This window comes from Ovis canadensis, chromosome 17 (genome assembly GCF_042477335.2).
Source record: "Ovis canadensis isolate MfBH-ARS-UI-01 breed Bighorn chromosome 17, ARS-UI_OviCan_v2, whole genome shotgun sequence".
In the NCBI taxonomy this organism is placed as follows: Eukaryota; Metazoa; Chordata; class Mammalia; order Artiodactyla; family Bovidae; genus Ovis; species Ovis canadensis.
Window position 1 is genome coordinate 78,319,901 of NC_091261.1, and position 16,571 is coordinate 78,336,471.

Consider the following 16,571-nt stretch of genomic DNA (forward strand, 5'->3'; position numbering starts at 1 on the left):
GAATATTCTTTCAAGGAAGCTTCCATTTCCAATGTAGAAGAAGCAATAAGAACTGTTCTCCAGCCACCTCCAAATAATCACACAGTATTTGATAGCTCAGCTTATTTTTAATCTTCCATGAACTCCGTAGAATTTTATCTGGATCCTTGTAACATGATGATTTGGGATTATGAATGCAGTGAATAAACACAACCTTCTGGTATAGCAATTTAAGTATCACAGAGTGAGTAAATACTTCAGAGTGAATCCTAACACTTGAAACAGAATCTTCCAGAGTCCAGAAATCCACCTGACTGCCAAGAATAATACTTCCGTGGTTCAAGCAATACCAGTACCCAGAGGGGTTTCCACAGACATAACCGCATGAGTTACTGTGTACTGGGTAAAATAGAAAAAACAGACATTTATGAATGTATATTTTGCAGACGTCTTAAAAGTACTCATAAATATACAGTTTACAAATACAGAAGAAATTGAGGGGAGGGCTCTAGGAATACACAGCATCTGTTTAAATTGCTTGATCATATCATTTCTTCTACAGGTTTTCCTCACCCTAACTCTGATTTTTATAGGTCGGGGGGGTGGGGGGGATGCATGGATCTCTTATCTAAAATACATGAAACCAATCTCACTGAAAGAAGCTCTATGATAAGAACTAATACATGAGAGATTCTGACTTCAGGATGAGGTAGAAATGACTTTGTTTCAGATAGCAAATTAGATAGCAAAGAAAACCTTTCAATTCACCAGGCTATATTGAAGCAGTGTTTGTTAGATTTTCTAGCAATAAAACAAATGCACAATATCTTCTCATGCATTTCACACAATTTCTATTTCAGCTCTGATGTAAAACATGGTATCACACATCATGCCACAAAGAGTCAGTTTAGCTAGTTCAAGTAAAACACCAGGCAGCTGCTAACAGAGACAGGTCATGGCTGGGGAGGCGCACAGCACATTCAGTTCACTATGTTTTCCCTCAGAAGAATGTCAATAAAAACCAGGCCAAATTAGGTATTTGGGGGGGGGTGAGGGGAGGAGTCCTGCTATGCAGTGAACCACTGTTCACCTAACAGCACCAGTCAGACAAGTTAGCAAAAGGGAGCCCTAGCCAAAGCTACAGCCGCCAACAACTTGAAGAAAGCTGTCTTTCTCCCTGAATGTCCTGGGGTAGCGACCAGTCCCACATTTAGAAACGTTATTTCTGGGGCCAATAGCAATTTATTTTGATAGAACCACTGGATTTTTTTTTTCGTGAGTTCTCAACAAAGGAGCCATATTAGGAAATAATCTCGCAAAAAGCAAAGTGCCCCCTCCCCCTCTTCCCCACGATCGATGCACACACACCCGTGCAGGCTGCCACGCACAGACACACGCCCGTGACAATGGCTGGCATGTTCACTCGCGCTGGCCCACGCGGCCGTCTGGAGCCCCGCGGGCAGAAGGCCCAGCCGGCCGGCCCCAGGCGCTTAGGCTGGAGGCCCCGCGGCCCCGCTGCCCGGGAACCAGCTGCTGGGCGGTTGAGCTGGGGATGCTCGCCCCCCAGCGGGGCCCTGGGGAAGCGGCTGCCAGCGGCTCAGAGCCTATTAACCCCTGGGGGAAGTAGGTGCTGCAACACCCACCTGCGAGGACATTGGAGTGTGTCGGGAACACAACCCCAAATGGCTCCCCGCAGACGAGGCGCCACTGAGCTCTTAGACCCCGGCAGCTCTTGGCTGGCTCCAGCAAAGCTAATCGTGTTGCTAGCTCCACCGGGTTTCTAAAGCAAAGGGATGTTTCTGAGCTGTCACCCCTGAGAGTCCGGGCATACCAAGAAGGAAAAACTTAAGAGGGCAGTGGACGCAGATCAGACTTGGTAACTCGTCCCTAAGGAACTGGCCTAAGTCCCAAAGGGACAGAGCTATTTGGACCTGCCCATCTAGCTAACTATGGAAGGGGTGGAGGGACCCGAGGGCAGCCGCCCCCTGTCACCCCTCCCTGGGTCGGGCATCAGGGCCCCGTCCCCACTCCGGGACACTTACCTTCTTCCGGGGCTGCCATTTCATCATATTTGTACAGCCGATATGTGGAACATCAAGATGCTGGCTGGGGGCTGGGGGCAGATGCAGGGCAGCGGCGACTCCAAGTCATGCTGCCTCCCTCCCACCCCCTAATTCTTTCCCATATTCACCGCGAAGGGAAAGAGCCCAGGAGAGTCCAGTCTTTTCGCCTTCAGTTCAATGAAGTATCCCCAAACCAGGAACACGCTCCCCACGGGGCTAGGAAGTCCCAGCGGCAACCAGCGTACTCCAGCCAGAGCGGAGCATTTTCCCCTCGGGCCAGTGCCCGCAAAAGGAGCCTGCGGCAGGGGGTCTCCAAGCCGGCGCAGAGACCCTCCCTCAGAGAAGAGCCGGAGAACGCAAGCTGCTGCAGAAACCCAGTCGGGTTCCTGCCATCCAAACCCCTTTTGACGAATTCTCCTCTTCTCAAAAAAAGATTAGACAAGCAATCAAACCCTCACGCGCAGCCTGGAGCAATTCCCAAAATTCTGAGTGTATTTCTCGTTTGTAAAATTTAGCAAAGAAAATTCCAAAGATCTGTAATCAGAGCTTCTTTGCGCTGTTTTCTCTTCCTTCTTGGATAACTTGGGGAAAGGATCTACCCTTCCCGAAATGTCTACCTTCCCTTAACACTGTAAATAGGAAAACTTGGTTTGTGTGTTTAGATTTTTTTTTTTTTTAATTCCCAAGAACCTTAGTGGGGAAAGGCTGGAAGGAAATCCTGCAAGAACCCAACTCCACAGCTCAGTCTGCACTAATGACTTCCTTCCCTTCAGTGCGAGCACAGCCTGCCCAGCTCCAGCCACACAGAGCAAATGGTTTCTGGGTCTTAGTGCCACGACATCTGCTTCAAAGCAAAAAGTAAAGCACACAGTTTCAGAGGCACCTCACAGGTCCCAAGGAATCAGAGCCAGAAGAGATCTACAGAAGCAGGAGACCATTTCAAAAGATCTTGATTTGTGAGTTATATCAATAGACCAAAGGGCTATGTAATCTAAAAGTCTGACTTGAAGGAAAAAGATTTAAGGTATCTGACAAGGTTAAAATTTTAATCGAAAGTAGACTCTGCTTCTCTAAATTTAGCACTGATTTTATTATTGCTATCAAGATTAAGTTTCATGCAGCATCTGTAAAATGATTCCATCCTACTTAAGGAGCCACATCTCCAAACACAAAATACAATGTAATTCTATTATTTGTCATCCAACATGTCTAGTAATTCTTATCACCATGAGGCTACTTTGATAGATGGGAATTAATGGGTAGTATAAGCTACTAGAATACTAACTGATGTACATAATAAAAACAGCTGATATGCCATCACTCCATTGTTCCAACCACGTTTAACGTATTACTCTCAAAGTTCTATAATATAATGCATTGGCAGGACTGACTGATGGGGATGATTATAAGCAGATAGGATACTAACAATATCAGATACAAATGTCATTAAAATACCCAAAACAGTTAACTAAAACAAATTATTTCTGAGTCTTTTTTTCTAAGCCTGAGTCTGAAATCTGATTATGAAATCATTATCTTTAAAAAAGATAATATTAGCAATTATAGCTAAAGGAATAGGCACTAGTTCTTAAGCCATAATCTACATCATAGGTACATATCAGCCTTACTGCTCTGCTCAATAAAACTACTAAGTGTCTATGATGTAAGCACCTGTTATTTGCCAGCCCCTGTTCCAGACACTAGAAATATGAGTAAGAGGCTGTCCCTGCTCTTAAAATTACATACTGCAGGCTGGAGTCACAAATAACACCAATACTCTGTGTATGTTCTAACATCCAAATCATTTTTCACAGCTTAACATGGATAGCTTAGTAATACCGAAGTTCAATAAACTCCAAACCAAATTCATTAATCTTCCCCAAAATCAGTTTCTCTTCCCAACTTTCCTATATCTGTCCATAGCACTGTTATTCTTCTAGGATCACAAACTAAAACTTTAATTAACATCATTCCTATGTCTAATCTATCACCAAGTCCTTTCACTTCTTTCTTAGACATTGCTTTCAAATTCCTGCTACTGATATCTGAGGTCAGAGCCTCACAAAACAAACATATATTAAGTCTCAACTGGGTGCAAAACATCATATAGGATAGAAAGATATAAAACCAAGTCTCAACACTAGAAGTTAAAAGAAGTTAGGACAGAGCTGAAGGCCTATAAGAAGACAACCAGACATTTGCCTTGGTCAGTTAAACAAACAAGTTACGTGTTTAATAGCATTCCAAGAGACAGAAGAAGAAACCACTGTAAACAGGGATGGCCAAGGACGGTGTGACAAAGGAATCTGAAACAAAACTCAAAGGAGATACAACTCACTCTAGAGCCAAAAGCCAAGGTCCTTATCACAGGCAGTAACGCTCTTCAGAATTGCAGAACTCACCTCCCACCCACTCTGCCCCCGACTTTCTCAGACCCTGCCCTACTGGCCACCTCACTGTCCCTCTTCCAGAACCACTTTTCCCCCAACATCTTCTTGGATCTCGCCCTCAGTCCCTTCAGTGCCATATCATATTGGAGAAGCTCTCTCAGGGTCCCGCCTAAGCCACAGCACTGTGACCCACGCGCTGTTGCTGTCTCTCTTCCTCGGGCTGCTTCAGTTACTCCACAGGCCTCATGGCATATATTAAGAGTTTATGAATTTAATGTCTTACATCCCCAAGAATATAAGTTACAATGGAGCAGGAACTTTGTCATAAAATCAACACCCAGTGAACAGTGCCTGATGCAACAGTCAATAAATATTTGTTGAATGAAATAACTAAAGAAAAGGATAAATAGTGTGAGCAAAGGAGGCAAGCCTATGTAAGATGTAGTCAAGATACAAAATATATCAATCTGCCTAAAATTAAAGCTTAAATATGAGAATGTTAGAGGCAGAATGTTTCTTGTTCAGCTCTGTAATCCTCAGGGACCAGCATAGTGCCTGGCACAGCAGAGGTGCTCAATATTTATGGGATGAAAGAATGGAGGGAGGGTAGAGATTGAATGATGAATGAATGAAATTCCATTCCATTCCATATAAAGTAAAAGATACTTTGGCAAGGTACATTGGAACCAAATGGCAGGGAAGAATGTAAGGCAAAGAAATTTGGACTTTATCCTACAGGAGGCAGGGCATTAAACGTATTAACAGTGGTCAAGAGGCACACTGAAGCAACATTTTTAAGCAATCTAACAAAATATTAACCATGACTTTATGAGGCTGCTTTGTACATAAACCTTTAGGTTTTTAAATTATGTGCATAGCTAAAATGTTTATAATGATCATTCGACAGATATCAAAACTGAAATCACAGGAGTTAACTGACCTTTTCAATGCCACGGGGCAAGTCAATGGTAATGGAAGGATTAGAATCCAGGGCATATAAACCAACACCTGAGTGATGGAGGCAGGAACCTACAATTGGTTAGGAGTCAGAATAAAAGTTTCTATTTTTTACTCTGCCCCTGACATGCTATACAACAAAAATTTTCAGAAGGGCAAGGCAGGTGACATGAATAAATGAAACAGGTGTAACATAAGAGAGAATTGTAAGGATTATAAATTCAGAGAAAGATAAATCATGAAAAAGGAGTTACAACATAACACTAGTCAATTGATGTCATAGAGGAGTATCAGTCCAATGGTGCCAGATGCTCTAAATTTTCATGAGAAGCTAAAATTTTCCTGATTTTAACTGTTTGCTCAAAAGTTTTAAAGCATCCTAACAGGCCAAACAAAACATGCCTGTAGGTCTAAATTCCATCTGCAAGTCATAATTTGTGACTGTGGATTTAACTACTCAAGGTTTCACTTTCCCATATGTAAATTAAGAGACCTTCACGGTTCCTAATCTATGGGGTGGTTTTCTGAGGGCATCTGAAAATCCATATGCATACCACACATGGTCTGTGGACTGAGGAGCTCAGATGCTGTCCCATGCTCAGATGTTACTGGACTTAGTAAATTAAGACAGTTATTTAAATTGGCGGGGGGCGGGGGGAGGGTTCTGAGAACAGTGGATTGTAACAGGAAAGTCAACAGAGATATTTACGTTTCGATAAAAAGACATAATCAGTCTAAAACTTCAAGGTGATACAAGGTTTCAGTTGGTTTTCAATTTTTTAGGTATGCTTCCTTTGGGTTACTTATCTGTAAGGTATTTCTTCCCCCACTGACTGGTGAGTGTTTCGGCTTTCATTTAGTAGGTGCCAATTGACAGAAGAAGCCCGTGGACAGAGGAGCCTGGCAGGCTACACAGTCCATAAGGTTGCAGAGTCAGACGCAACTGAAGCGACTTACCGCAGCACAGCATTCAACAGAGGACCATCACCTATAAGCCAGTAAATATGAAAACACTCTTAAATCATCTTGCTGTTCTTCTTTGTGCCTTTATTTATTTTGCTTAATCCAAACTGATTTAGTAATTATACCCAAAATATTTATAGAATTACTATCATACCAGTATACCTTCTCCTTTGAAAATTACTTATATAGAGCTACCAAGATAACACGACTCAGTGTAGCTTACTGTTTGAAAGATCCAGTGTCAGACAGTAAGAACACAATTTCTCAGATACGCAGCTACTAAAAGGCATCTGTACAACTCCATTTTTTAACACAGCACTTTGCAAATCACTTACCTAAAAGCAGATACTGTAAAACAGTCTATTAAAATAGTGTTTTCCTCAATAACTACTTGTCTATTCAAATCTGAACAAAAGCAAGAAAGAGGAAATGAATGGAGAAAACACACCTTTTTTCATTGTTGTGAATTTCTTCAAGATTTCCTAAGGAGTGATATGTCTGACACTGATCACAGGGTAAATGCCTGGGAAAGCTAGTCTCATAGTTATTTACATTTATTGTGTTTTAGAGTAATACACTCCATGTGAAACAGTATTTGGAAAATACATTAATTTTTCCAAAGACCTCTAAATCATTTTCAAGTATCTAAAGAGACATTAGGAAAGTAAAGGGACAAAGGTAGAAGTAGATTTGAGACCAAAAAATGTGGCCTCCTTAGTGATGCGTGTGTGCTCGGTCACTCAGTTGTGTCTGACTCTCGGCAACTCCATGGAGCCTATCCGACTCCACAGAATTTTCCAGGCAAGAATACTGGTGCAGGTTACCATTGCCTACTTGAGGGAATTTTCCCAACCCAGAGATTGAACCCACATCTCTTGCATCTCCTGCACTGGCAGGCAGATTCTTTACCACTGCACCACCTGGGAAGCCAATCACTAGTAACATTTCACACCACTGGGTGCTTTCAGAATATTAAAGTCCTTGCTTTGCTTTAAAAAAAAAAAAAAAGAAAGAAAGAAAGAAAAGAAAGAGAGAGAACTTAACCTGTTACAGTAAGAATTCTGCCACACAACCAAGCAGATGCAGAACCATGTTCCCATTCCTTGGAAGTAAACTTCTCTACAACCTCCAGGGAGAATCACCTCTAATCACCTTAGGCACCTTGCTTCCTTCCACTATGTCAGACAGTGTCAGAGAAGCTGAAGCACAATCCTGTAAATTCAACACATACTGATGTAGGAGATAGATGGGCTCCAGGTTAGACATTTACAACTGGCCTCCTGTTTGCATTTCATGGGGCACAAAGAAGTGGACTTCAGGCTGGATACAAACTATTAGCATTTTCTGAGCAAGAGATGGTGGGCTCCAGTCAAAGCATTTACAATCAGCCTCCTATTTACTCTTCGAACAACAGAAAAAGGGTAAATAGCCAGTATTTGTCTCTTGCAAACACTTTAAGGTAAGAGTCATGCAATAGTCAAGGTAATAGTCACAGCAAGGACAAAGAAGAGTAAAACCCTGTTTGATTAAAGGATCTCTGTTACCCACTCTCTGGGGACAAGGGAAACACTACATATACACAGAAAGGCTCCCTATGGGTCAAAAGTCAAGGGATAACGCCAGGCCATAATGAGTTGTGGTTCTCCCAGAAGCCTTCACGTTGAGATCCATCTTGGCTCAGGGATGTGTGCCCATCTAGGGGAGGGTCCCAGCATATGTCAGGTGTAGAGAAAGAAACCAGATAATTGGCCTGAAAGAAGACAAAGACCCAGAAGAGCTGACCTATGTAAATGACACACTGTATCGTTACTTTGCTCCCCCTCACTGGGGGGACACCTATACCCTTCCTCTCGGGGTGTGCATCTCCGCCTCGCTTCTGCCTTAATTCAACACACCTTTTCTCTATGTGCTCTCTGATCTATTGCTGTGCTGTGCCTCTGGTAATAAGCTTTGTACCTGCATTTACAGTTTCTGCCTCCATGATAAATGCATTTTTCACTGGGGGTAAAAATCCACGGAAAAATAGTTTCTAGCCTCCAGCCCTGTGCTGGTCTGGTGGCTAGGATTCCTGGTTCTCATCCAGACTATCCAGGCTCAATTCCTGGGTAGGGAACTAGAGCTCACTTCACGCCATGGCTCACTGCTGCCTCACCAAGATCAGACTGAGTAGTCATTCTATACAAGGGACTCTACTAGGTACTGTGAAAGGAGACAAAAATAAATCAGATGATTTTTGCCCTTGAAGACAGAGCAGTCTGGTGGAGGTTGAAGGAGAAGACAAGTACACTACTAACAAAAACAACAATAACAATAGCAGCTAACCCTTACTGATCTTGCCATTCATCTGACTCTAAGAATCCAAGCTCTTAGAGCAAGCTAAGTGCTAGAAGACGAAATAATTATGGGCATATTCTCTCATTAAGACTCAGTTCAGTTCAGTCGCTCTGTTGTGTCCAACTCTTTGCGACCCCATGAAATGCAGCACACCAGGCCTCCCTGTCCATCATCAACTCCCGGAGTTCACTCAAACTCACGTCCATCGAGTCCATGATGCTGTCCAGCCATCTCATCCTCTGTCATCCCCTTCTCCTCCTGCCCCCAATCCCTCCCAGCATCAGAGTCTTTCCCAATGAGTCAACACTCCGCATGAGGTGGCCAAAGTACTGGAGTTTCTGCTTGAACATTTGGAAGTTCACGGTTCACGTATTGCTGAAGCCTGGCTTGGAGAATTTTGAGCATTACTTTAACAGGCAAATTTGACCTTGGAATACGGAATGAAGCAGGGCAAAGGCTAATAGAGTTTTGCCAAGAGAACGAAAACTGGTCATAGCAAACACCCTCATTAACACTATGAGAGCCCTAAAGAGTAATCAATTCTGACTGTTGTAACTAAGAAAGGGTTTAGTGGAGAGGTGGCACAGTATCCTTTCAGCAGAGAAGAGGTTGGAGAAGGAATGTGCCAGACTGAAGGAACAGAGCATGAGCCAAAACACGGAGGCATGAAAACATGGACCACATCAGTAAGTCACCTTATTGACCTGAGACACGTAACACAAGGCAAGGCATAGTGTACTGAAGGTTAGAGGGCTGTGAATGCTATTGCCTTAACAATAATAACTATCATTTATTGAGTATGTACCAAGCACAGAAGCCTTTTATATGTATATGTTTTTATTTGTTGATTCTTCTTAATACCTTTATGAGGAGGAACTATCATTATGCCCATTTTACAGAAGAGGAACTTAAGACTAATGGGTTAACTGCCAAAGAATTCCCAAAGAATCATGGCTAGAAGAAAGGAAACTGGAGTCAGATTCTCAAGTCTCGTTCTTAACTCCTGACTTACAAGGGTGAGCAGCACAGGTTCTTAATTAAGGCATCAGCAAATCTATTTGAGTTTCATGCTAACTCTGGAAGTATACTGTGAAGGACAGAAGAGCATATGAGAATAATAAAGACAGAAAAGCCAAAGAAGTTTCTGTTGCAATAGCTCAGGAAGGGATGAAGAGGTCTTGAATTAGGGCAGCAGAAACAGAGAAAGGCCCTTCTTGAGAGACATTTCACAAGTAAAACATGGCCTAGGCTTCCGGGGTGGTTCAGATGGTAAAGAATCTCCCTACAATGCAGGAGACCCATTTTCGATCCCTGGGTTGGGAAAATCTCCTAGAGAAGGGAATGGCTACCCATTCCAGTATTCTTACCTGAAGAATTCCATGGACAGAGGAGCCTGGCAGGCTACAGTGAGGTCACCAAGAGTCAGACACAACTGAGTGACTAACACACATACAACACCAAAAAGGAAGTTGTTATGTGAAAGAGACAGAGAAGGAAGGATTTAAAGATGATCCCTAAATTTTTCACCATCTTTTAGAAAAAGAGATAACCCATTAACTAAGGTATCGGTCACAGAAAGAACAGGTAGGTATTAAATTCAGTTTGGGACTTCTGGGTCTAAGGTAGTCATGAGAGATTCACAAGAATATAAACTAGGCAGGTGGAGGTACTGCCTGGAGCTAAGGATATATATCTGTATCTACAGCTATAGCTATTAAGAGATTTGTAGTTCATTTACATAATGATGACATGTATAAAGCTTTGGTGAAAAAAGAAAAAATACAATATAATTCACTGCTCAGTTGGGATGGGTGGGACACCTGCCCAGTTTCCTGAGGCAGCATTTTTAATTTGGCTAATTATGCCTGGTTCAAACTCTAGATCCACCAACTAGCTATCTGACCTTGGGTTACTTCATTTTTCTGTACTTTAATTCCCAACTTTGTAAAATAGAGATAATAATAGCAAAGTATGGTTGTTGGGAGTTTTAAATTATATATGTAATTATACACACACACACATATATATATAATATATCCTGTATGTATGTTTACTGTTTGTGTTACTGTTGTTTTACTATGCTAACACTGACTTGATTTTTTTCTCTCTTTATCACACCAAGGATTTTGTATTGATTATATATTAAGAGCCACACCTGTCAGGTTCTAATTTTCATGTATTTTAGTGGTAAAATAATTTTTCTAATGAGACTTCTGCTTCTGTTCATGACACAGCAACTGGGACCAGGCGTACTCTCCTAGCATATCTAGAAAACTGGATAAAATACAGGAAAAACACTGTTTTTTGTACTATTTCAGACAACAATATGCACATAGTCCATGAACCTTGAGAAAAGCAAAACAAATGAGGTAACCCCTGTGATCACCCTGGATTTCTGCCTGGAGGCACTTTCCGGACCCCAGAGGAGGAAAGGGATCCCAAGCAGAGCACAATGGTCTTGAGGAGTCAGAGTCTGAGGATGCCAAGGAAGCTGGAACATTCAAGGCAGAGAAATGAAGAAGACGTGGACATGCTTCTCTAGAAATCAACAGACAGTCTTCTTGAGTTTTGGATGAACACAAAGTTGCCCAAAATAGGGTAAAACTCCATGAGGCTAAGTGAAGGAAAGCTGTAAGATGAACAACTGTCAGAACTCTCTAGGGCTGTAAGTCTTTTAAGTTCCAATAGCTAGAGCGGAGGGACTACCTGGAGCATTCAGTAGAGACCTCAGAAGAGTCATTTCTCAATAGAAGAGATTAATGACACTAAAGTATACTGTAAACCTACCCTGACAAAGTTTAAAAACCAGTCTTGAAAAAAGGATATTTAATCTACAAGTAACTTAACTATTCGGCAGAACAAAGTTCAATACTCTTTGAAGGAAGACAACAAAATCTACCACTCGATGAAAAAGTCCAGCATTCAATTAAAGGACATGGGTAGTAACCTGGAAATACTTTATCTCTTTGGTAAATAATGAATCATCTATCTTAAGAATACCATGACTCCATGACTGTGTTACAATTTTCTCATATAGATCAGATCAATGGGCTACAATTTTGTTATTTCTCTCTACCAGGTAGCTATAGCTATAGAGCACGCATAATTGGTGCTATATAATTTATCAACCTGGGAAAAATTTCAGCATATGTTATCTTTACTTAGAATTCATAGGATTTATCTCAAGTCAGTTCAGTGGTCAGATATTTGAGGCAGAACATACAGCTTTGGGTTTATCAACCTTCTTAAAGGAAACCTGAATGTGCAGGGGCAGTGTTTTATTATGCTAAATTTAACATAATAAAGAAGCTTGAACAGGGGGCTTATTTACTTGTGTGTTTTTAAGCAAAAATGACTACAATTTCTCTGGTTATGGTTAAAAGGAACACAGGGAAAGTAGATCTCGTTTCCATGCTATGGCAGGATAAAGGCTATTAGAGAAGAAAGTCAATAGAAGAAAATATGACTCTTGAAGTCCATTTGAAAGCGCTGACTTGTTGCTACTGTGTAATTAAGAAACAACCAAATAGGTGACACTCACAAAATGGACACTTATGTATGGTAGTTGTTGAACTCCCTGGCAAGAATAGTAAGACAGAGAATTTACTCTGGCAGGACCCACAGCAGCAGCTAGCTACTGTGATCATCGGTACCAGGGAGCTCATCATGACCTACAACATCCAGCTCCAGGATATAGCAGTGTGCTGCGGGCCCATTATGGCTGAATTCCATGTACCTTTGGATTAAAACAGTCACAATTATTTTCTGTTAAACTTGCAACCAAGGGCTTCCCTGGTAGCTCAGCTGGTAAAGAATCACCTGCAATGCAGGAGACCCCAGTTCAATTTCTGGATCAGGAAAATCTGCTGGAGAAGGGATAGGCTACCCTCTCCAGTATTCTTGGGCTTCCCTGGTCACTCAATTGGCAAAGAACCTGCCTGCAATGCGGGAGACCTGGGTTCAATCCCTGGGTTTGGAAAGATCCCCAGGAGAAGGGAATGGCTACCCACTGCAGCATTCTGGCTTGGAGAATTCCATGGACTGTATAGTCCATGGGGTGGCAAAGAGTCAGACACAACTGAACGACTTTCACTTGCAACCAAGAACTGTGCTTGACTCACATAAACAGGTTTGATTTTGTTTATATGGGAACACAAGTTTTTCTTGCATGAACATATAGGAATGAATAGATATGTATGTATGCTGGAGTGCTCCAAGGCAGAGTCTTCTGCCTATAAATACTCCCTCAGATTTCGGCTAGCCCCAAGTCTCTAAATATCACCTCTTAATTGATGACATTCATATTTATACATCAAATTCCTACCTCTCTGAGCTCCAGACTTATATGAACAGCTGCCTACTCAACATCTTCACTAAGACATCTAACAGAACATCTCAGACATCTCAACAAAACTCTTGGTTTCCCCTCAGTAATCTGGTCATTCTTCATTCTTTATTTTATCTCAGTTAATGGCATCTCTATTCCTCTAGCAGCTCAGGCCAAAAAATTAAAAGTTACTTTGGATTCCACTCCTGTGCTTGCCCTCAACATCTAACCCATTAGCAAGTCCTCAACTTTCTACCTACAAATTCTAACTCATATTCTGCCACTTCGCATCACCTCTACCCCTTCCTCTTTAGCCACAGTAGTCATGGATATCAACTGGACGACTACAAGAGCTTCACTCTGCCTCCTGTGATCCACTCTCTCTGTGAAAGTGAATGTCACTCAGTCATGCCCAACTCTTTGTGACTCCATGGACTACGGTCAGAATACTGGAGTGGGTAGCCATTCCCTTCTCCAGCAGATCTTCCCAACCCAAGGATCTAACTCGGGTCTCCCACATTGCAGGCGGATTCCTTACCAGCTGAGCCACGGGGGAAGCCCAGCAACACTGGAGTGGGTCACCCATCCATTCTCCAGTGGATCTTCCCGACCCAGGAATCGAACCAGGGTCTCCTGCATTGCAGGTGGATTCTTTACCAGCTGAGCTACCAGGGAAGCCAGAATGATTTTTAAATAATATAAATTAGATCATGCAGTTCCCCATTTGAAAACTGCTTAAGGCTTCCCTTTGCACAAAGTGCTTCCCTGGTGGCTCAGATGGTAAAGCGTCTGTCTGCAATGCAGGAGACCCGGGTTCAATCCTTGGGTTGGGAAGATCCCCTGGAGAAGGAAATGGCAGCCCACTCCAGTATTCTTGCCTGGAAAATCCCATGGACGGTGGAGCCTGATAGGCTACTGTCCATGGGGTCACAAAGAGTCAGACATGACTGAGCGACTTCACTTTTACTTCGCAAAAAGTATAAAAATACAAAGCCTCTACCACGTCCTGCAAGGCCGTACATCATCTAGCCTCTACTTTTCACCCTCATCTCTTCCCATACTTTTCTTTAACTGTGGCCAGACCTGCCTTCTTATGCTTCCTTCATGACCTCAGTGGTTACAGTTATGTCTGCCTGGAAATCTCTTCCTCCAGAGTAGGTATTCCTTCTCAATATTTTGAGTCTCTTCTCAAATATAAATAGCAAGTCCTCAAGGAGTACTCCTGAACAAAATCAACTCCCCTCTCCAAATTCACTATATATTCTCTTGTTTTCTTCAAGCCACATCCACATATTACGGTTTGAAAATGAATTTTTTACTCATTTGATCACTATGTCACCCAATAGATTCTAAGGTCTAGAGAGTGATATCTGTACCACTCACCACTCTAAGTCCAGTACTTCAAACAGGTCCCAACATATTAAGTACTCATTAAATATTCATTCAATGAATCACTGAATTTAATGCTAGCCAAAAAATAAGATTAAATAGAATTTCCTTTAGCAATAAAATTTTCAGCACAGCATTTACTCATTTACCAAAGGATTTGAGCAAGCTTCAGGAGATGGTGAAGAACAGGGAAGCCTGGCGTGCTGCAGTCCATGGGGTCATTAAGAGTCAGACACAACTAAGCGACTGAACAACACTTGGAAGTACCTTCAGATCTGAAAGATACACTCTCCCAAGTAATGCCAGAAGGAGCTTTTCCCCTTAAATCAGTACTACGCTCTGGCCTAAGTCTGAAAATGCTTAAGTGAAAAAATATAAGCTTCTGAAATATAATTATTGTCCAATAATGTTTTTTAGTGCAAGAACTTCAGTACTATCAATTTCTATTTTCATTTGTATTAAAGAGAATTTTATGTTACCTAAAAATGGGTGGATAAAACGATCTTTAGATAGTTTAATAAATATATTAAAAACACTTTGAAAACCTTAGATGAAGTACAAATCACTTGTCAAAAGTACAATTTTATTTGTCAAAACATGAAAATGAGAAAAGAGAAGACACAGAAATAACAGGCTCAGAGCTGCCAAACTGACAGGCTGTCTTAAGTGAGATAGTCAAAACATTCATATGCTAATTTTTTAAAGTGCTGTCTATCTGGCCATTGATATAAAAACAAGACAGGGCTTTTTCTTCCAACTTCAAGAGTACATCAATGGGCCAGATAGTGGACACTGATTACCAAATTAAGGAACAGCAGTTAAGATCGTAAAGAATTTTCTGTTTATTCTGAATGCACATATAAGACAAAAACTAACTTGCATGAAAGGTATTTCAGAAGATCCACCTCCCACAGAAACACTGTTATCATCTAACACAATTACTGGTAGCGTTCTGCACACAGGACACAGTACAAAAGATGACTGTCCATGTTAGTAGCTGGGATTAGCTATACATTGTAAATGGCAAAGGTTGAACAGCAAATAACTACCAAAGTAAGTTAAAAGATTAAACCAAAATGTACCAACAATATTTTACATTATTTTCCTTTTTCATTTAGTATCTTCAAGTGTTTTCAGGTTCACCTTTCTACTCGGAAGTCCTCTCTCTTACAACACTAACAATTCTAAACAAAAGAGCACCTCCTTGAAATGCTCCGTTCACTGGGCTTATGAATCTATCATCCTCAAATCTATTAGCAAATCAAATCAAATCTATCATCAAATCAAAACCCACTTCCTGGGATGCTACACAAATCCAGTCTAGAAATATTACTGAAGTTTTGTTCAAATTTGCTTTGGTAAGAATGCTAATGTTTCCAGACTTAGATTCAGATGTTCTGCTGCTAAAAAAGAAGGTGACACATACTGTATGGTTCCATTTATGCAAAATGTCCAGAACAGGCAAATTTGTAGAGACAGAAAGTCAACTGGTGAGTGGTTGCCAGGGTTGGGTGGGGGAGGGGTGGGGAGTGGGGGGCTGGAGAGGGAAGGGGGAGTTGGGGAGCGGTTAGGAGACAGGAAGAATGGCTGCTAATGGGTATTTCTTTGGAGATAGATGGAAATGATTTAGAATTGTATAGTGGTTACACAACTTACTGAATAAAAGAAAAACCACTAAATTATACACTCTTAAAAGTGTAAACTTTATGGTATGTAGGGACTTCCCAGGTGGTCCAGTGGCTAAAACTCTGTGTTCCCACTGCAGGGGGCCCAGGTTCGATCCCTGATCAGGGAATTAGAAACTTTATGGTATGTAGTTATTCCCTGGTGGCTCAGATGGTAAAGCGTCTGCCTGCAATGCAGGAGACCCAGGTTCAATCCCTGGGTTGGGAAGATCCCCTGGAGAAGAAAATGGCAACCCACTCCAGTACTCATGCCTGGAAAATTCCATGGATGGAGAAGCCTGGTGGGCTGCAGTCCATGGGGTCACAAAGAGTTGGACACGACTGAGCAACTTCACTTCACCTTCACTTATGGTATGTAAAAAGTATCACAATAAAGCCTTATTTTTTAAAAAAGTGATCAGTTTTCCCCAATTCACAGAAAATTTCAGTTCAGTTGCTCAGTTGTGTCAGACTCTTTGCAACCCCATGAACCGCAGCACGCCCG

General features: G+C 41.8%; 1 protein-coding gene and 1 non-coding gene across 4 annotated transcripts in view; one reads left to right on the forward strand and one right to left on the reverse strand.

Annotated features, from left to right (window-relative positions):
- TTC28 (tetratricopeptide repeat domain 28) overlaps positions 1-16,571 on the reverse strand; it is a 565,861-nt gene that overhangs the window by 403,760 nt on the left and 145,530 nt on the right. Inside the window, exon 1 of one of the 3 annotated variants that reach the window (XM_069557169.1) lies at positions 2,022-2,795. The exons of the other annotated variants lie outside the window; for them this stretch is intronic. Within the exon in view, the coding sequence (XP_069413270.1) occupies positions 2,022-2,048 (27 nt within the window). The 5' untranslated portion in view covers positions 2,049-2,795. Of the gene's footprint in view, positions 1-2,021; positions 2,796-16,571 lie in introns of those variants that run through there. 3 annotated transcript variants of the gene reach the window in all.
- Positions 16,224-16,295, forward strand: TRNAC-GCA (transfer RNA cysteine (anticodon GCA)). The gene has a single exon. It is a non-coding gene; the product is annotated as a tRNA-Cys (tRNA).